The 18,198-nt window shown below is 58.3% G+C and overlaps 5 gene segments (V, D, J or C); all 5 read left to right on the top strand.

The window, feature by feature from the left end:
- Positions 1 to 8,042, top strand: part of LOC116664460 — a 91,158-nt gene extending 83,116 nt beyond the window's left edge. The window contains 1 exon segment of the V gene segment in view: positions 8,032 to 8,042. Within this exon segment, the coding sequence occupies positions 8,032 to 8,035 (4 nt within the window).
- Positions 1 to 18,198, top strand: part of LOC102517513 — a 255,227-nt gene that overhangs the window by 76,580 nt on the left and 160,449 nt on the right. Inside the window, 1 exon segment of the C gene segment in view lies at positions 9,418 to 9,460. Within this exon segment, the coding sequence occupies positions 9,418 to 9,460 (43 nt within the window).
- Positions 1 to 18,198, top strand: part of LOC116664456 — a 220,355-nt gene that overhangs the window by 70,467 nt on the left and 131,690 nt on the right. The window contains 2 exon segments of the C gene segment in view: positions 5,727 to 5,731; positions 10,326 to 10,374. Of these exon segments, the coding sequence occupies positions 5,727 to 5,731; positions 10,326 to 10,374 (54 nt within the window).
- LOC102508908 overlaps positions 1 to 18,198 on the top strand; it is a 226,113-nt gene that overhangs the window by 157,630 nt on the left and 50,285 nt on the right. Inside the window, 2 exon segments of the C gene segment in view lie at positions 7,965 to 7,968; positions 8,714 to 8,762. Coding sequence covers positions 7,965 to 7,968; positions 8,714 to 8,762 — 53 coding nt within the window.
- The window catches only part of LOC102504046, a 148,906-nt gene that overhangs the window by 130,070 nt on the left and 638 nt on the right, over positions 1 to 18,198 (top strand). The window contains 4 exon segments of the C gene segment in view: positions 9,032 to 9,074; positions 16,827 to 17,138; positions 17,218 to 17,550; positions 17,842 to 18,159. Of these exon segments, the coding sequence occupies positions 9,032 to 9,074; positions 16,827 to 17,138; positions 17,218 to 17,550; positions 17,842 to 18,159 (1,006 nt within the window).

Here is an 18,198-nt window from a genome sequence, read left to right as displayed (position 1 = left end):
TGGAAGACCACCCTGGCACCCCCAGCACCCGGTCAGGGGAAGGGCACACACCCTGCAGGCCAGCCCTCCATCTTCCCATAAAACTCTCCGCTGAAGCCCATCGGGGAGTTTGGACTTTCCAAAGGCACCCGTCCCCCTCGCTCGGCCCTGTAGTAACCCTTCCTCTGCTCCAGACCCTGACATTTCAGTTTGTCTGGACTCACTGTGCGTGGGGCACACAAACTTGGGTTTGACGACAGATTCGTGGAGAGTATTGCTTTATTTCAAGACGGAGTTTTTGAATTCCACTTTAAAATATTTTTTCTCGTCCATTACTTTTGGTAGCTGATTTTGGAAAGAATTAATTTAGGCAGCATTCAAAACTACAAGTCATCAACAAGGTGGAAGTCAGGCTGGCCTTTGACTTCTTACCAGGTACATTTAACACCAGCGGACAGTGACCAGTGCCCACAGGACCTTCCAGGGAAGACATGAGGCCCCTGGGAGCTGCCATGCACCAGTCTGTCCTCCGAGAATAAAGGCTACTGGACCAGGGGATGCAAACTAAGTGTCCATCGGCGGGTGAATGGATGCAGAATGCGTGGTATCTATATGCAGTGGAATATTACTCAGCCATGAGAAAGGAAGAAATCCTGCCATTGGCGACAACACCGGTGGACCCTGAAGGCACTATGCCAACTGAGATGAGTCAGGCAGAGAAAGACAGATGTGGGGCCATCTCACAAATGCATGGAATCTAAAAAAGCTGAATTTGCAGAAACAGAATAGAAAGGGGGTTGGGAGGTGGGCAAAATGGGGAGATGCTATTTAAGGTACACACCTGCATCTTAAATTCTGGGAATCTCAGACACAGCACAAAGATTATAGGCAACAGTGATGTGTGTATTATAGACTTGAGTTATGCTAGGTCTTAACTGTTCCCATCATAAAAAAAAGCAATGATGATTATGTGAGGTGATAGACGTGTCAGCTAAAACCACAGTGGTCATCATTCTGCAATATATAAATGCACCAGACTAGGGGAGGGTGTAGCTCAGTGGTAGAGCGTGTGCTTAACATGCACAAGATCCTGGGTCAATACCCTGTACCTCCGTTAAAATAAGTAAACCTAGTTACCTCCCTCCACAAAAACAAACAAATAAATAAATAAAAATAAATGTACCAAATCAACAAGTGTGCTCCTTAAACTTTACATAATATTGTAAAGTCAATTATATCTCAATAAAAACGAAGTGTTTTACTGCTGTGAGAATGTAGTTTGGTGCAGCCATTATGGAAAAGACTATGGAGATTCCTCAAAAATCTTAAAACAGACTTACCCTGTGATCCAGTGATCCCACTCCTGGGCACATATCCAGAGGGAACTAATTTGAAAAGATACATGCACCCCAATGTTCATAGCAGCACTGTTTACAACAGCTAAGACATGGAAGCCACCTAAATGTCCATGGTGTATATAGACAATGGAATACTACTCAGCCATAAAAAAGAATAAAATAATGCCATTTGCAGCAACATGGATGCTCCTAGAGAATGTCATTCTAAGTGAAGTAAGCCAGAAAGAGAAAGAAAAATACCATATGAGATCGCTCATATGTGAAATCTTAAAAAAAAAGAAAAAAAGAGGACACTGTGAACTCATCTACAAAGCAGAAACAGACTCGCAGACATTATCAATCTTATGGTTACCAGGGTTGGGAGGGGATAAATTTGGGAGTTTGAGATTTGCAAGTGTTAGCCACTATATACAAAAATAGATTTAAAAAACAAGTATCTTCTGTAGAGCACAGGGAACTATATTGAATATCTTGTAATAACCTTTAATGAAAAAGAATATATGTATGTATGTATGTATATGTGTGACTGGGACGTTGTGCTGTACACCAGAAATTGATACACTGTAACTGACTGTACTTCAATAAAAAATAATAATAATAAATTTTTTAGAAAAACAAAGTGTTTTATAAAAAATAATAAAGGCTACCGAAAACAGTTTGAACATGCAAGAATACAGGAAATATGTTTCCATAACCCCCAACATGGTGCACCTGCTACTGGAAAGCTTCAGCTACCAACGTGCCAGGGAGGCGGGGCCAACGTGCCAGGGAGGCTGGGGCCAAAGGGCAGCCGTGGATGCTCAGCGCACTTAACTCCCTACAGAGCAGAAGCTTCATAACTGCCCAAAGCTGGGAGGAGGGCAGCAAACGTGGGAGTCAGAGCACTGTGAACTGCTGCCTCCTGCTAGCAGCTGGGTGTCCAAGCACGTCAGTAAGGCCAAGCCAAGGACTGGGAGCTCAGCGAGCGAGACCGCACAGCAAACACGAAGAACTTGACTCCAGAGGCCAGCGTCTACAGTGGGAGGGAAGGAGGACAGGGGAAGAGGGGCCCACCTGCTTCACGCGTGTTCCGGAGAGGGCCACGCGTGTGGGTGAAGAGGCAGCACAGAGGATGTCAGGGACACCCTTGTGGTAAAGGTGACCACTGCACACACAGCAGCAAAGAAAGACACCTTGAAATGAAAACCTGCTTCTGCAAGTTTAAAAAATAGGGAAGTGCGGCATAAAACGGTAAAACAGGATTGATGCCAAATGTATCCACCTGTCTTACCAATAAGTGTGAGCAGTCTTAACATGCCTGCTAAAAGGAACAGCCTTTCAGACTGGATCACAAAACAACAGCCAACTCTCCCAGCACGTGAGAGCTTCATGCATCACACATCACACGAGAAGCGCTGGCAGACCTGAGTCGAGGAGTGCCAGGAGATCCAGCCGCTTCCTCTGCGATACAATGTGAAGCTCTGTGTCCCCGGCAGACGCCTCTCTTAGATCGGCCTCCCGTCCCCTTGGGGAAGGAAGGCTGTTAGCAGGTGCCAAGTGCCTTTCGCACCAGGTCCTTCACTTCCTTTATCTCTTAATTCTGCGAGACTGTGGCAAGCAAGACGCTGTTACCCACATTTTTACAGCTGAGGGAATCTGATGCTCAGAGCATTTAAGTGGTTTTTCAACGTAACACTGACATCAACGTGGGAGACTCACCTAGGGAGCCCCGATCCTTCCCTGCTCCAAGGCGGGTGGGTGGGGTCCACCTACTGCAGGGGCCACTGGGAGCTGGCGTGGCCCGGCGCAGATACAGCATCGCCAGCAGAAAAGCGATTCACCACAGGGGGCTCATTGCAGTGGGCCAAGGACTGTGGGGCAGCGCGTCTGGATGGGAAGGCCAGCGCGTGTCAAGTCTTCAGAGGGGGTTCTTCACGTTCTGGAAGCTGGGGGAACCGTACTTCCTGCTTCTGTCCATCCCAAGGCTTCACCCGTGGAACATCTACGAAGTCCAGCGCTGTGTGGGTGGCCAGCCAGGACAGTGGTCACCGGGAGCCTTCCAAGAACTCTGAGGGCACTTGGCGCTTCTCCCTTCCCTTTCACCACAGGCTGGAAACTCATGACATGGAGAAAAGCTGGCAAGCTGCCTCAAAATGCAGAGCGCTTGGTGATACAAACAAATGAGTGAAAATAAATTGTGCAAATAAATGTGCACAAATAAATGCATGTAAATAAATGTGTGCAAATAAACGTATGCAAATGTATGTGTGCAGCAATGATGGGGCCGTCTGTCCGGTGCCTCTCCCTGTCCTGTATGATGTGGGTGAATGCCCAGCGCTCTTGCCCTGCCTACGGCTGTGGCTCCCCTCCCTGGGGACTGTCAGCCAAGCATTGACCTTGGCCTGATTTACTGTAACCCTAGGGCAAAGGAGGGGTGAAGGAGATGTCATGGTCTCCTGATCACTGAGGTTCTGTTGAACATCCAGGTCATTATCCTGAAGGTGTCGTGAGGAAGAACAAGTTGGGCCCCATGTTAGATCTGCTGTCTTGGCTCTCACCCTCTGCTCTGCTTCCTATGCTCAGTCAGACTGGTTCTGCACCTCTTGTGAAAGAATATTGCCTGGAGCCTGAAGTAGACGGGACAGGCCATTCTCAAGGCTCTGACTTCTAAGAGTATAACCCTTTCCATCCATATAAAGACAGCAAGTTGCAGAAAAGAAAGTAACATTTGTCTTGTTGGAAGTTTGTAGGGACACCGTGACCTGACCCACGTGGACGGCTGCAAGAACAAAGGGTTCAGACACCAAGAAGTTTGCAACAACCAACCACAGCCCCTCCCTTTTTTAGTATAAGAGGAGCCTAAATTCTGACTCAAGGAAGATGGTTCTCTGGGACATGAGTCACCCATCTTCTCGCTCTGCCAGCTTTCCACATAAAGTCTCTCTTCCTTGCCCCAACACCTCGCCTCTTGATTTATTGGCCTGTCGCGCAGCGAGCAGAACGAGTCTGGACTTGGTAACAAGGGGACAGGCATGTCCCACTGTCAAGGGAATGCCTCCCTCAGGATCTGAACCCCAAGAGCTCCTGCTTCCATCACTGAAAACCCCACCGAGGCTGCTCACCCCGGTCCCTGCAGCACTGCCCAGGAGTGGCCAGTCTAAAATGAGGTGCTCGTACAGCAGCTCAGCCTCCCTCGGTCTCCGAGAGGAAGGTGCTCCCGGGGCCGAGGGACAGCACAGCCAGGGGAGGCCTGAGATGGACACAGCATCGTTCTGGACGTGGAGACGTGGAATCAGCGGGCGCTTCCCTTCTTCCATGAAGAGCCAGACTACAGTGAGATTGCGTTTGCTCCTGCCCCTCCTTTCTGCTTCCGGCCACAGCAGCTACTCTACCATCATGAAGGAATGGCCAAGACATCCCCAGAGATGCAGCCACCACTCCCCGCCCCATAACCTCGTCCCTGAGCAAATCCCCACCCCACGTCCTCGCCCCACGGGGGAGGCCAGCCGGCCTTGGTGGACCCATTGAAGATCAGACCTTCTGTCGCCTGGAGCTGGAGGTGCTCCTTCGCACAGACCCTGACGACACCCCAGTCAGTGTCCTTCCCTGGGGACGTGGGGCACTTAGGAGACTCCCGAGAGTCTGCAGAGGGCGGGGGGCAGGCACCAGGATCTTTTGTTCTTTTTCCGACCGTTGTCTTTTGAAATGTATAGTGTGAGTTGGTGCCACTTTTTAAAAATTTGCTTGTGCGCTGTCATCTTTCTTTCTGGCCTTCCCATTTTTGCTCATGCCACTGGGAATTAAGAGCGGGCACCCCGCTCCTCCCCCCTTCGGCAACCTCTCACAGCTGCTGCTTCACGACTGAAGCAGCCACGTGACCTTGCATTGCTTCTGCCCTGAAACAAGACACGCTTTTTCCTCTTGCGTTTGTGCCCACAAGGACCTTCCTTCTGCAGTCAAGTGCCCAGAGACCAGGTCCCCATCAGTGGAGGCCAGCAGAAGCCGAGTCTCGGCCACAAAGCGCTCTCCCCTAGAACACGAGGACGGTTCTCATTACTTGCTGAAGCACACCTGTGTTCTGGCCATCTGGTCTACCACTGCCCCAGCTCTGGGGCAATGGGACCTTGGAGTGGGATTCACTTGCCAAGTCGTGGTGGCACTGCTTGGAGGGCCGTGGAGCCCCCAGGCCCACCAGCAGCCCCTGCCCTTCATCAAGGCCTCTGACCCCCAGGCAGATGTTGGGCATCACCTCTGACTCATCCATCTCCTGGACGTTGTGACCCAGGAGTTCAAGGAGCAGAGTGAATGCTGCTGCCACCCGCCTCCCACCATGGCAGACCTGAGGGCCTTTCCCTCTGGCTGCTCAGTCGCAGCTCACTGGCTATTTTCAGCAGCAGCTGCACGGTGTATGCCGACTCTCACAAGGCAGCTGAGTGGCCAGGGCACCCTCCCTCCCTGCCTTTAGGAGCTCAGTCCTCAGCTCAAATCCAAGCTCTGCTCAGGGAAGCCAAGCCAGGAGACACCTTCCCGGTCACCTGCTCCAGAGGCGGGGGGGGGGGGGTGCTGTGAGACCACAGCAAAAGCCGGGAGACCAACTCCACATGGCTTCGGGGCCCAGTTCTGGCCACCCCACACACAGGTCCAGATGCCACACCGGCACTCACTGGGGCACACACCAGTAACACGCATGCCCTTCCCCTGGCATGTGCTGTGGTGGTTGGAGGCAGGAGCGAGATCCCAGAACTGGGCCATGGGACGCTGAGACAGCGGGAGGGGGCTGCCTTGAGGGAGCCCTGCCTACAGACTGGGAGCCGCCCGCACAGCCCCAGAGGGTCAGGCAGAGGAACCGCACTCCCCCAGGGAGCAGGACCTCAGCCCACGAGGCGAGGGCAGGCTCAGGAGGCCATACCCCAGTGGTCCCGCCCCAGGTCCTCCCAGCTCTCAGGCCACACTCGCTGCTTCAGAGCAACAGACCCCTGCACCTTCTCCACCCCTCCCCATCTCACCTCTCCTCTTCTCCCCAAACGGCCTCCTCCGTGGGCTCTTCTGGGCACTCAGTCCACAGTGCAGCCCTCATAGCTCAACGCTGGGGTCTCCTCTCACCACCCCGAACCCAGACGTGTCCACCCATTGCCCGTGGTCCTGGTGTATCTGGGGGCCTCCCAGCACGCCCGCCGGCCTGCCTGAGGCTGCTGCGTCTGGCATCTCCCCACCTCTCCTAGACCCAGGCCGGAGCCGTCCCAAATCCTGAGGCAGCAGCCTCACAGTCGCCACCGTTCTCCCAGCCCTCTGTCCCCCACCCCCTCCTGCCCACTCCCCTGTGGGAGCCTCCCTGTACCTGCAGGCTCACAACCCTCTCCCAGCACCCAGGCTTCCGCCTCTGATGCCCCAGGCCAGCCTGAATCTGTCCTCCAGCCTGCCCCAGACAGAAGCCGCCCTTCCTCAGCCTCTTTGCTGGGCACACAGCCCCCTTTACATCCAGTCACATCAGACCACCTACCATTCTCCTCCGGGCCTAGGACCCAGCCTCTAGATCTCAGCCTCAGCTGGAATCACACACACACACACACACACACACACACACACACACACACACACACACTTCCCCTCCCCCAGGACCCCCAAGGTCTGGGCGGGTCTGGGCAGGGCTCCCTTAGACCACCATGCTCCCCCCTCGTAACCGCCCCCCTGCCCAGGGCATCAAAAGCTGAGATCCTTCCCAAAGGACCTTCAGCCCGGGGACAGGGCAGGGACCTGGGCCTGTGGGCACACAGTGGCCCGACACTTGGTGCACCCTCAGCCCCTGGGAGCCCAACTTCCCTGGAGGACTGTGAACACGGAGAAGTAACAAGGGGGCTGCTGCCGGCCCCACAGCTGCGACCAAAGAGAGTCCCGGACAGACCCCACGGGGGCCAGGCCAGGGCAGAGCCCGCCCCCCCTGGGGTCAGCACTGGCCTGGGCCCCTGCCCGCTGCCTTGCGGGGGGCCCAGCGCCAGGGCAGGTGGCCTCCAGACAGCCGGGGGGCACAATCTGGAATTTGCTCTTATTTCTGAAAGAAAAAGTCAGCTGTGCAGGCAGCCTTCGACGCTTTGAGGATTGTTAGCAGATGACTTGTAGCTGGCCCAGGAATGCCTGTGAGGGCGGGCAGGGAGAGGTCTCCCCTGGGCTCTGTGGCCCACCTGCCAGCCCTTGGGGTTTTGGCTGAGCTGGGAACCGCAGTGCTAACTGGAGCCACAATGACTGACAACTCTACAAAAACCTCTGGCCAGAGCCGCCCCAGGGCAGCCAGGTCCCCGCCCCAAGGGCTCACGGCCAGGTGCACAAGGGGGTCAGGTTTCCGGTGGACAAGAGATGGGTCACATCCCAGGCAAGGGACTAGGTCCCCGGGGCTGGGGGAAGGGGCCAGTGCAGCAGCCTGGGCCCCAGGTCGTGGGGAGCCCAGCTGGGATCAGGGCTGTGGGGTGAGTGGCGCCAAGCCTTGGAGCAGCAGGGCGCGTGGAAGGTCGGGCAGGGAAAGCGTGGTCTCGGGGGACCAAAGCAAGTCAGGTGTCAGGACGTCCGAATCCTCGACCAGGAATGATGTAGGAGGGAGCCAGCGGGGCCTCTCCTCAAGCAGAGAGCAGGCTTCTGGTTCCGGGCTCCCGGGCCCCAGCTCCCTGCACCTGTTCTTCCCCCATTGCTGGGGCTCCTGGGCACCTGGGCACCGTGTCCTCAGGTGAGCCCAGCGTCCAGTCTCCAGCCTGGGGGACTGTGGGGCTGGGGTGGGCTGAGCCAAGCAGTCTGTTGTCCCAGGCTTGGGACAGGAGGTCAGGGGCTGGCAGGAGGCGGGGGGACAGGAGAAGCAGCGGGGCAGAGGCCATGTTGCTGGAACCTCGATCACTGGGGCCAGGGCACCTGGCCACTGTGTCCTCAGGTGAGCCTTCCCTGCGGCTGCTCTGCGTGGGCGTCCGGCCAGGTCCCTGGGCAGCTCCCCGAGCCTGCCTGCCCGAGGCCTGGATGAGGCTGCGGCTCCAGGGGACAGGCAGTCTTCTGGCCCCGTTAGGGGCAGTCCCTCGGGGTTCACAGAGCTCCTGGTGGTGCGCGAGCTCGTGAGAGCTGGGCTGAGGGAAGCCTGGGGGATAGGTGCCGGCTGGGAAGGAGAAGTTGTGGGCAGAGCCCAGCCAGGGCCCGGCTGGGGGTTTGTGCACTGGGGGCCAGGCAGGCAGACCAGTGTGGCTACAGGTATCTCGAAGTTTGGGGCCAGGGCACCCTGGTCACTGTCTCCTCAGGTAAGTACATCCTTTCCTTCCTCCCTCATCGCCCTGGGGTCTGTGTGGCCGTGGACAGTGAGGTCTGGCCCATCCAAGGGGCCCACACAGGTTTATGTCTGGGGGAGAGCCGGGACTATGTCCCTGTGCAATGCTTTGGACGCATGGGGCCAGGGGACACTGGTCACTGTCTCCTCAGGTAAGACAGCTCTCTGCCCTTGGTCCTGGGCTGGGAAGGACATTTCCAGAGATTCCTGGGTCTTTGCGGGGGCCCCAGGGGCTGCTTCTGAGGCCCTATGGCTGTTGGTCCTGGGAGATGGCGTCTCTCCAGTGGAGCGCGGGCTGGGCAGAGTGGGCCCGTGTCTGAGCCACAGAGACCGGGGGTCAGGGCTTTGTGCCGCCAGGTCGGTGGGCAGGCGGCTCGGGTTTTTGCACACCGCCTAACGGGGCCCGTGGCATTGTGATGAGTATAACTACTGGGGCCAGGGGACCCAGGTCACCGTCTCCTCAGGTGAGTCTTCTCAAGCCTCTCTCCTCAGTCTCTCCGAGGGTTTTTGCTGCATTTTAGGGGGGAAATTAGGGGGTCTGAGTCTTGGCTCTAGAGGGCCTGGGGTCTTAGGAAGAGGGCCTGGGGGCCCCAGGCTCACACCAGCAAGGAGGGTCAGGCGCCCTCCCCTCCTGGGCTCTGCAGCCAGGGCCTTCTCTGCTGGTCTCAGCCACACTTGGCCTCTGGGGGCCCGAGGTCCCCAGCCCTGTGGGCCTCACTAGGTGTCATATGAGGTGGTCCCAAGAGCTCAGCCGGCCGCCAGCATTTGCCTGGGGTCTTGACACAGTTGTCACAATGTGACAACCAGTTTGAATACTGGGGCCAGGGCATCCTGGTCACTGTCTCCTCAGGTAAGATAGCTCTCTGCTCTCAGTCCTGGGCTGAGAAAGAAACTTCCAGAGATTCCTGGGTTATGTGGGAGCCGCGGGGAGGCTGTTTCTGAGGCCGCTTATCTGTCGGTCCTGAGGAGATGAGTCTCTGCCGGTGGAGCGCGGGCTGGGCAGAGTGGGCTCCGTGTCTGAGCCACAGAGACCGGGGGTCAGGGCTTTGTGTGGCCAGCTCGCTGGGAGGGGGGCTCGGGTTTTTGCACACCGCCTAATGGGGCCCGTGGCGTTGTGCTGACTTTGGTTACTGGGGCCAGGGGACCCAGGTCACCGTCTCCTCAGGTGAGTCCTCATCCCCTCCCCACTTCCACTGCAGCTGAGGAGAGCTGGGGTGTGGGGGTCTCGGTGTTAGAGGCACAGGGGCATTTTGGGGCTCAGGAAAGGGAGTCGGGGAGAGGCTCCTCGTGAACAGGGGCTGGAGGTGGGCCTCTCTGCCCCAGGGACGCCCTAGTGTGGGGGCCGGGCGGAGCCCTTGGCTGGTCTGGCCATTTAATTCGAGCGTTGCCAGGGGCTCCCGTCAGCTTTCGGCGGGGTGGCCGCTTGAGCTTGGCTGGATTTCCGAGGTGGAGTTAGGAGTCTGTGTTTCGTGGTCAGACGGCCCAGGCAGGCAGTGGCCGGGCTTCTGGGGGGCCAGACTGCAATGTGGGGTCTCCAGGGCGGCCGGGAGAGAGCGGCGCCGACAGAGGGTTCTGGGGCCCTCTGGGTTTGTGACTCAGAGGGTCACTTGCATGTGGTTCCGGGAGACAGTGCGGGTCCCCAGGCAGCCGCGGGGCCGTGCCAGGCCTCCGAGGTTTTTGTGGGGTGAGGCTGGAGCTTCCGCCATTGTGATTACTACGGCATGGACTACTGGGGCAAAGGAACCCTGGTCACCATCTCCTCAGGTAAGAGTGGCCCCTCCAGGGCCTTTGTGTTCTTCTCCTGTCTGTGGGGTTTTCTGAGCATTGATATCTGGTCCTTAGGAGGGTCCATGTCCCCCAGGTGGCCTGGGCAGGGCTGGCCAGGAGGGGATGGGGACCAGGTGCCCTGGGGATTTCAGAGCCTCTGGATTTTCTGACGCCTTTCAAAAATCGGAATAGTGCCAGCATTCAGGAGGGGTCTCAGGCAGGAAGGGCCACTGAGAGTGAGCCCCAGAACCCCCTTGGTGGCCAGGCGGTTTGGTCTGTGGCGGGAGAGCTTCTGCTGTTGCGGTCACAGAGTCGGCTGAGAGGTGTGCCCGACACCAGTGTTTGCACGCACGGGGCAGAGTGGAATACTCTCTGGGCTAGGAGCTGCGCTCTGGGCTAGACTGTACTGAAAATTCCTCGTTGCTTGGGAAGAGAACAGCCTGGTGAGGAAGGACAGGCAGAGTCTTGATCTTGGTGACAGCAGGGTGCCTCAGCCCCTGAAGCAGAGAACTTGGGAGGCTACAGCTGCTGGGCTCTGTGAGAAAAGTTTCTAAGAGAAAGGGAGGTGTTCATCAACAGGAGTACTTCGAAAATATTAAAAGGCAGGATAGCTTTGAAGTGGCTCCTGAGACAGATGACTAAGAAAATTGTGACTTTAAAATGTGAGAAATTTTCGAGCAATGACTTTTTTTAATGTTTAAGTATTTTAAATTCTTATCATTCAATTAACAACCATGAACCATGTCTCTCGGGAGCCATTAGTTCTGAGTTAGGCCCAGAGCAGTTGTGCAGAGCTGTTGGCCCCTGATCCGGGGCTGAGCTTTGAGGTTAATAAATTCAGAGTATTATTCTTTAATTAACTGATGGTGTTGAGTTAGCCAAGATGGCCGCAGGCAGCGCTGGCCACCTGCAGCAGGTGGCAGGAAGCGGCTTCGGCCGAGTCTATTTTAGGAAGTGAGAAAGCCCGAGTGGTAAATTTACAGCTTGTGGTTGCGAGGGTGGTTTGCCCAGCCTCGCGGCACTGAAGGTGCTCCACAGAGAAAAACAACACCTGGATAATTTGCATTTCTAAAAGAGGGCAAACTTGCTGACAGAAACTAGAACGTTCCGGTTTTAACTACTTGAGCTTAACTTTCAGACTTAGCTTATCAACTGCTCATTTATACTCATTTTCCAAGTAAGACCTTTAAGAAACTGCATAGCGAGGTGCAGTTTAGCAATGCATTCGTATAATTTTTAAAGCGTTAATCCTTCAAGGTAGTTCATCGCAAACCGTCCTCCAGGGTCCCCAAAGCGCTGTTTTCACAAGGACTGTGTTCAGAGATTTTAGTTGGTCGATTTTCTCTTCGTGATGAAGAAACACTCTGCTGTTCAGCTACAGTTGCCTTCGTCTCAGTGTTTGTCAAGACCGCTTTTCAGGTGCCCACCTGAGGACGGGTTTTAGGGGAAATGTGTGTGTCCGTCATGAGCTGTTTCGGTCAGACGTGTGAGCTGGTGCATTGAGAGGATGCCCAGTGAGGTTCTGAATCAGAAGGGCAGGACACCTTAGAAGGACGGTCTGTTCTGGAAGGTCGACCCAGCGTCTGAGTTGAAGGTGCTCCGGTGGAGGGCCCCGGAGCGGGGGCCCCGGCCTCGCCACAGCCGGGGTCTCCTGGGACCACCCGGAGCTGGGAGCGGCAGGTGCGGTGTGTGCCGCCGGGCCCCTCGGCTGTCCGTGAATCAGTCTTCTTAATGGATCTGGAGGAACCCTTCCATGCCAGGGACCCCACGGAGCTCCCCAGGGGCCAGGCACCGAGACGGTAAGAGAGGCAGCCCCACTGCCAGATTTCCTGCTCGGGACAGCGCGTAGGCAGCGTTTCTGCTCCACTCGGGGGAGGGCGGTCTTCAACGCCCGCTCGGTGAGACAGAGACTTGTTGTGTGAATCCCTCGAGGGGCCGCTGTCCGGCTGGGCCACGTCTGACTTTCCCTAAAGAACAGGCCAAGGACAGCGTGGCGGGGGCTGCTCCACAGCCCCCTAACTACTGCCGGCGTGGCTCCCGCTGCTTCCACAGACCCAAGGCACCCCTTACCACGTCCTCGCTTAAATGCACGCAGTTTAAACGCAGCTTTGGGTTTAAGGTCTTTGCTGTGTGTGTGAAGGTGGCCTCTGCTTTCTGCAGAGTTTATGATAAAGAGCAGAATTGTGAGTGGCAACCTCAGGTACAATGCGTTTCCTGGTCATTTCTAGTGAGGGATTTTCCTAGAGGGAACTTAGTCAAGTCGGGACTCACTTTAGACTCAGGAGGGAGGAATTCGCGCCAAGGGTAAGCGCACAGGAAGGCGAAGGCACCCGGGAGACGATCCCCAGGGCTCTCCTCTCCGCGAAGAAGCAATGCTGCCAGTTCCAGGGAGGGACCTTTCCTTCTGACAGTGGCCAGTGCAGCTCCTGAACAAGACGTGCTAAGGAGCTGAAAGCCTCCGGGCAGCATTTCATTCAGACAGCTGAAGGGGGGTAGCGACTGGTGCCGCTCAGGAGCCGTGGCCGCTGGGCCTGGGCAGGGACGGAGGAGCTGGGGTACCCGGAGTGAGGGGGACTCCGAGGAGGAGAAGGAGGAAGGGCCACCAGGAAGGAACTGACCCTGCACCGAGCCCAGCTGTGCAGGACTCCTGGATGAGATGGCCTTAGCTGAGCCAGGCGGGTCTGGAGGTCCCACCCTTTCTGGCCGGTACCATGGGCTTTCAGGAAAGAACCGGGCCGAGCCAGAGCTGAGATGAACTAAACTGGATTGAACTGGGCTTCCTGAGCCGGGCTGGGTTAAGCCAGGCTGAGCCAACCTGAGCCGTGCTGAGTAGGGCTGATCCAGGCTGAGCTGGGCTGAGCTGGGCTGGGCTGGGCTGAGCTGGGCTAAGCTGGGCTGGGCTGAGCTGAGCTGAGCCAACCTGAGCCGAGCTGAGTAGGGCTGATCCAGGCTGAGCTGAGCTGAGCTGAGCTGGGCTGAGCTGAGCTGGGCTGAGCTGGGCTGAGCCAGGCTGGGCTGAACTGGTCTGAGCAGGGCTGAGCTGAGCTGGGTTGAGCTGGGCTGAACTGAGTTGAGCTGAGCTGGGCTGAGGTGGGTTGAGCTGAGCTGGGCTGAGCTGGGCTGAACTGGGTTGAGCTGAGCTGAGCTGAGCTGAGCTGGGCTGAGCTGAGCTGGGCTGGGTTGAGCTGGGCTGAACTGGGTTGAGCTGAACTGAGCTGAGCTGGGCTGAGCTGAGCTGGGCTGAGCTGAGCTGAGCTGAGCCGGGCTTAGCCAGGCTGAGCAGGGCTCAGCTGGGCTCAGCTGAGCTGAGCTGAGCTGGGCTGAGCTGGGCTGGGCTGAGCTGGGTTGAGCTGAGCTGGGCTGAGCTGAGCTGAGCTGAGCTGGGCTGGGTTGAGCTGAGCTGGGCTGAGCTGAGCTGGGCTAAGCTGGGCTGAGCTGGGTTGAGCTGAGCTGAGCTGAGCTGAGCTGGGCTGAGCTGAGCTGGGCTGAGCTGGGTTGAGCTGAGCTGGGCTGAACTGGGCTGAGCTGAGCTGAGCTGAGCTGGGCTGAGCTGGGCTGAACTGGGCTGGGCTGAACTGGGCTGAGCTGAGCTGAGCTGGGCTGGGCTGGGCTGGGCTGGGCTGGGCTGAGCTGGGCTGGGTTGAGCTGAGCTGGGCTGAGCTGAGCTGAGCTGGGCTGAGCTGAGCTGGGCTGAGCTGGGTTGAGCTGAGCTGGGCTGAGCTGGGCTGAACTGGGTTGAGCTGAGCTGAGCTGAGCTGGGCTGAGCTGAGCTGAGCTGGGCTGAGCTGGGCTGAGCTGAGTTGGGCTGAGCCAGGCTGAATGGACTGAGCTGGGCTGAGCTGAGCTGAGCTGGGCTGGGCTGGACTGAGCTGAGTTGGGCTGAGCCCGGCTGGGCTAAACTGGGCTAAGCCAGGCTGAGCCGGGCTGAGCCAGGCTGAGCTGAGTTGGGCTGAGCCAGGCTGAATGGACTGAGCTGGGCTGAGCTGAGCTGGGCTGAGCTGAGCTGAGCAGGGCTGAGCTGGGCTGGGCTGGGCTGGGCTGGGCTGGGCTGAGCTGGGATAAGCTGGGCTGAGCTGAGCTGGGCTGAGCTGGGCTGAACTGGGTTGAGCTGAGCTGAGCTGAGCTGAGCCGGGCTTAGCCAGGCTGAGCAGTGCTCAGCTGGGCTCAGCTGAGCTGAGTTGAGCTGGGCTGAGCTGGGCTGGGCTGAACTAGGCTCAGCTGAGCTGAGCTGGGCTGAGCTGGGCTGAGCTGAGCTGGGCTGGGTTGAGCTGGGCTGAACTGGGTTGAGCTGAACTGAGCTAGCTGGGCTGAGGCTGGGCTGAGCTGAGCTGGGCTGGGTTGAGCTGGTCTGAACTGGGTTGAGCTGATGAGCTGAGCTGGGCTGAGCTGAGCTTGGCGGGTGAGCTGGGCTGAGCTGGGCTGAGCTGGGGTTGAGCTGAGCTGAGATGAGCTGGCTTGAGCTGAGCTGAGATGAGCCGGGCTTGCCAGGCTTAGCAGGGGCTCAGCTGGCCACTGAGCTGAGCTGAGCGGGGCTGAGCTGGCCTGGGCTGAGCTGGCTGACTGGGCTGGGCTGAGCAGGGCTGAGCCAGGCTGACCGGGCTGAGCCAGCTGATCCAGGCTGAGCTGGGCTGGGCTGAACTGGGCTGAGCCGGGCTGAGCTGGGCTGAGCTGAGCTGGGCTGAACTGTGTTGAGCTGAGCTGGGCTGAGCTGGGCTGAGCTGAGCTGAGCTGGGCTGAGCTGAGCTGAGATGAACTGGGCTGGGCTGAGCAGGGCTGAGCCGTGCTGGTCTCAGCTGGGTTGAGCTGAGCTGAGCTGAGCCGAGCTGAGCTGGGCTGAGCTGGGCTGAACTGTGTTGAGCTGAGCTGGGCTGAGTTGGGCTAAGCCATGCTGGGTTGAGCTGAGCTGAGCTGGGCTGAGCTGAGCTGAGCTGAACTGGGCTGGGCTGAGCAGGGCTGAGCCGTGCTGGTCTGAGCTGGGTTGAGCTGAGCTGGGCTGAGCTGAGCTGAGCTGAGCTGGGCTGAGCTGGGCTGAACTGTGTTGAGCTGAGCTGGGCTGAGCTGGGCTAAGCCATGCTGGGTTGAGCTGAGCTGAGCTGAGCTGGGCTGAGTTGGGCTGAACTGGGTTGAGCTGGGCTGAACTGGCTTGAGCTAAGCTGAGTTGAGCTGGGTTGAACTGAGCTTGACTGAGCTGGGCTGAGCTGGGCTGAGCTGGGCTGAGCAGAGCTGAGCAGAACTTAGCTGAGCTGGCTAAGTTGGGCTGAGCTGAGCTGAACTGTGTTGAGCTGAGCTGGGCTGAGCTGAGCTGAACTGGGTTGAGCTGAGCTGGGCTGAGCTGAGCTGGGCTGGGCTGACGGAGCTGGGCTGAGCTGGGCTGAGCTGGGCTGGGCTGGACTGAGGCTGAGCAAGGCTGAGCTGAGCTGGGTTGAACTTGATTGAGCTGAACTGAGCTGAGCTGGGCTGGGCTGCAATGAGCCGAGCTGGGCTGGGCTGGACTGAGCTGAGTTGGGATGAGCCCGGCTGGGCTAAACTGGGCTAAGCCAGGCTGAGCCGGGCTGAGCCAGGCTGAGCTGAGTTGGGCTGAGCCGGGCTGAACTGAACTGGAGTGAGCTGGGGTGAACTGAGCCAGGTTGAGCCTGAGCTGGGCTGAGCTGGGATGAGCTGGGCCGAGCTGGGCTGAGCTGGGCCGAGCTGGGTTGAGCTGAGCTGGGCTGAGCCAGGCTGAGCTGGGCTGAACTGAACTGGAATGAGCCAGGTTGAGCTGAGCTGGGCTGAGCTGGGCTGAGCTGGGCCGAGCTGGGTTGAGCTGAGCTGGGCTGAGCCAGGCTGAGCTGGGCTGAACTGAACTGGAATGAGCCAGGTTGAGCTGAGCTAGGCTGAGCTGGGCTGAGCTGGGCTGGGTTGAGCTGGGCTGAGCTGGGTTGAACTGGGCTAAGCTGAGCTGAGCTGGCCTGACCTGGTTAAGCTGGTCTGAGCTGAGCTGGTTGAACTGGGTTGAGCTGAGCTGAGCTGAGCTGTTCTGAGCTGGGCTGAGTTAACCATGGTGAATGAGATGGATCAGTAGAAATGGGCTGGCTGAGTCAGCCTGACTTAAACAATATGATGAGCTGCTTCGGGATGGTTAACCGTGGCTGAACCAGGTGGGTCTAGCTGGGCTGAGCTGGCCAGGCTACACCGTCCTGGCTGACACTGGGCTGACCTCAGTGACCTGGTCATGCTGAGGACAGGCCGAGCTGAGTCCGCATCAGTCTCGCTGATGGACCTCACACGGACCTTTCCTCCAAGCCCAGACGCCCAGGGCCCGACTCCAGTGTGGCTGAGCCAGGGGCGGGAGGGCTGGGCTGGCGGGGCTGAGAGTGCCGGCATCCGCTGCATGGCCTCGGAGGGAAGGCGGGGCGTGCAAAGACATCTCTCACTCCCTCTTCCTCTTCTGTTCCCTCTCGGGTCCTCAGAGAGCTCATCTGCCCCAACACTCTTCCCCCTCGCCTCCTGTGAGAGCCCCGTGTCCGACGAGAGCCCAGTGGCCTTGGGCTGCCTGGCCCGGGACTTCCTGCCTGACTCCATCACCTTCTCCTGGAGCTACCCAGACGGCATCGCGGTCAGCAGCCAGAGCATCAAGACCTTCCCGTCCGTCCTGCGGGAGGGCAAGTATGTGGCCACCTCCCAGGTGCTCCTGCCCTCCCAGAGCGTCCTCCAGGGGTCAGAGCTGATTTGCAAAGTCCAGCACTCCAAGGGGAACTCGGACGTGCGTGTGACCCCCCCAGGTGAGCCGGGCTCCTCCCGGGCTGGGTGGCAGGGTTGGGAGTAAGCCAGGCCCAGCTGACGCTCTGTCTTTCCCTGCAGTGGTGTTAGATCTGCCCCCCAACGTGACACTCTTCATGCCCCCCCGAGACGGCTTCTCTGGCACTTCCAAACGCACGTCCAGGCTCATCTGTCAGGCCACAGACTTCAGCCCCAGGGAGATCTCCGTGTCCTGGTTTCGTGAGGGCAAGCGGCTGGTGTCTGGCTTCATTACGGAAGATGTGGAAGCCTCAATGTCCAATCCAGGGACCTTCAGTGTCAACAGCATGCTGACCATCACCGAGAGCGACTGGTTCAGCCAGACTGTGTACACCTGCCAGGTGGAGCACAGAGGGATGGTCATCGAGAAGAACGTGTCTTCCCAGTGCAACCCCAGTGAGTGGTCTGGCCCGAGCACAGCCCCGGGGCAGGGGGGGCCCACACACGCAGTCTGCAGACATCACCCCAGACCTGACCAGCAGCTCCCTGAGCCTTGGCTTCCCAGAGCGGCCAAGGGCAGGGAGGGGGCTGTGGAGGGCAGCTCGGGGAGTGTTTTCAGACATGCCCAGTGTCCTCCCGCAGCAGGGCCCGGAGGTCATGAGGGACTCGGCAAAGTCAGCCCCTGCTCTTTGGGCCGCACTGTACCTTGGCCTGATTTCATGCTAACCGACTGTCTCCTATCTCCAGGTCCGTCCCCCGGCATCGAGGCCTTCGCCATTCCCCCCTCCTTCTCCGACATCTTCCTCAACAAGTCAGCCAAGCTCACCTGCCTGGTCACAGGCCTGGTCACCTACGACAGCCTGAGCATTTCCTGGACCCGCCAGGGTGAAAAGGCTGTGGATTCCCAGATCACTGACTCCAGGATCCTCCCCAACGGCACCTTCAGCGCCACGTGTGTGGCGTCAGTCTGCGTGGAGGACTGGGAGTCAGGAGACAGGTTCACGTGCACGGTGACCCACCTGGATCTGCCCTCACCCCTGAAGCGGAGCATCTTCAAGCCCACAGGTAGGCCCTGCACTGCCCCTCCCCCCGCCCCGGGACTCT

This window comes from Camelus ferus, chromosome 6, assembly GCF_009834535.1.
Source record: "Camelus ferus isolate YT-003-E chromosome 6, BCGSAC_Cfer_1.0, whole genome shotgun sequence".
Taxonomy (NCBI): domain Eukaryota; kingdom Metazoa; phylum Chordata; class Mammalia; order Artiodactyla; family Camelidae; genus Camelus; species Camelus ferus.
Note: the sequence above shows the minus strand (reverse complement) of the source record. Positions and strands in the feature narration are given on the sequence as shown.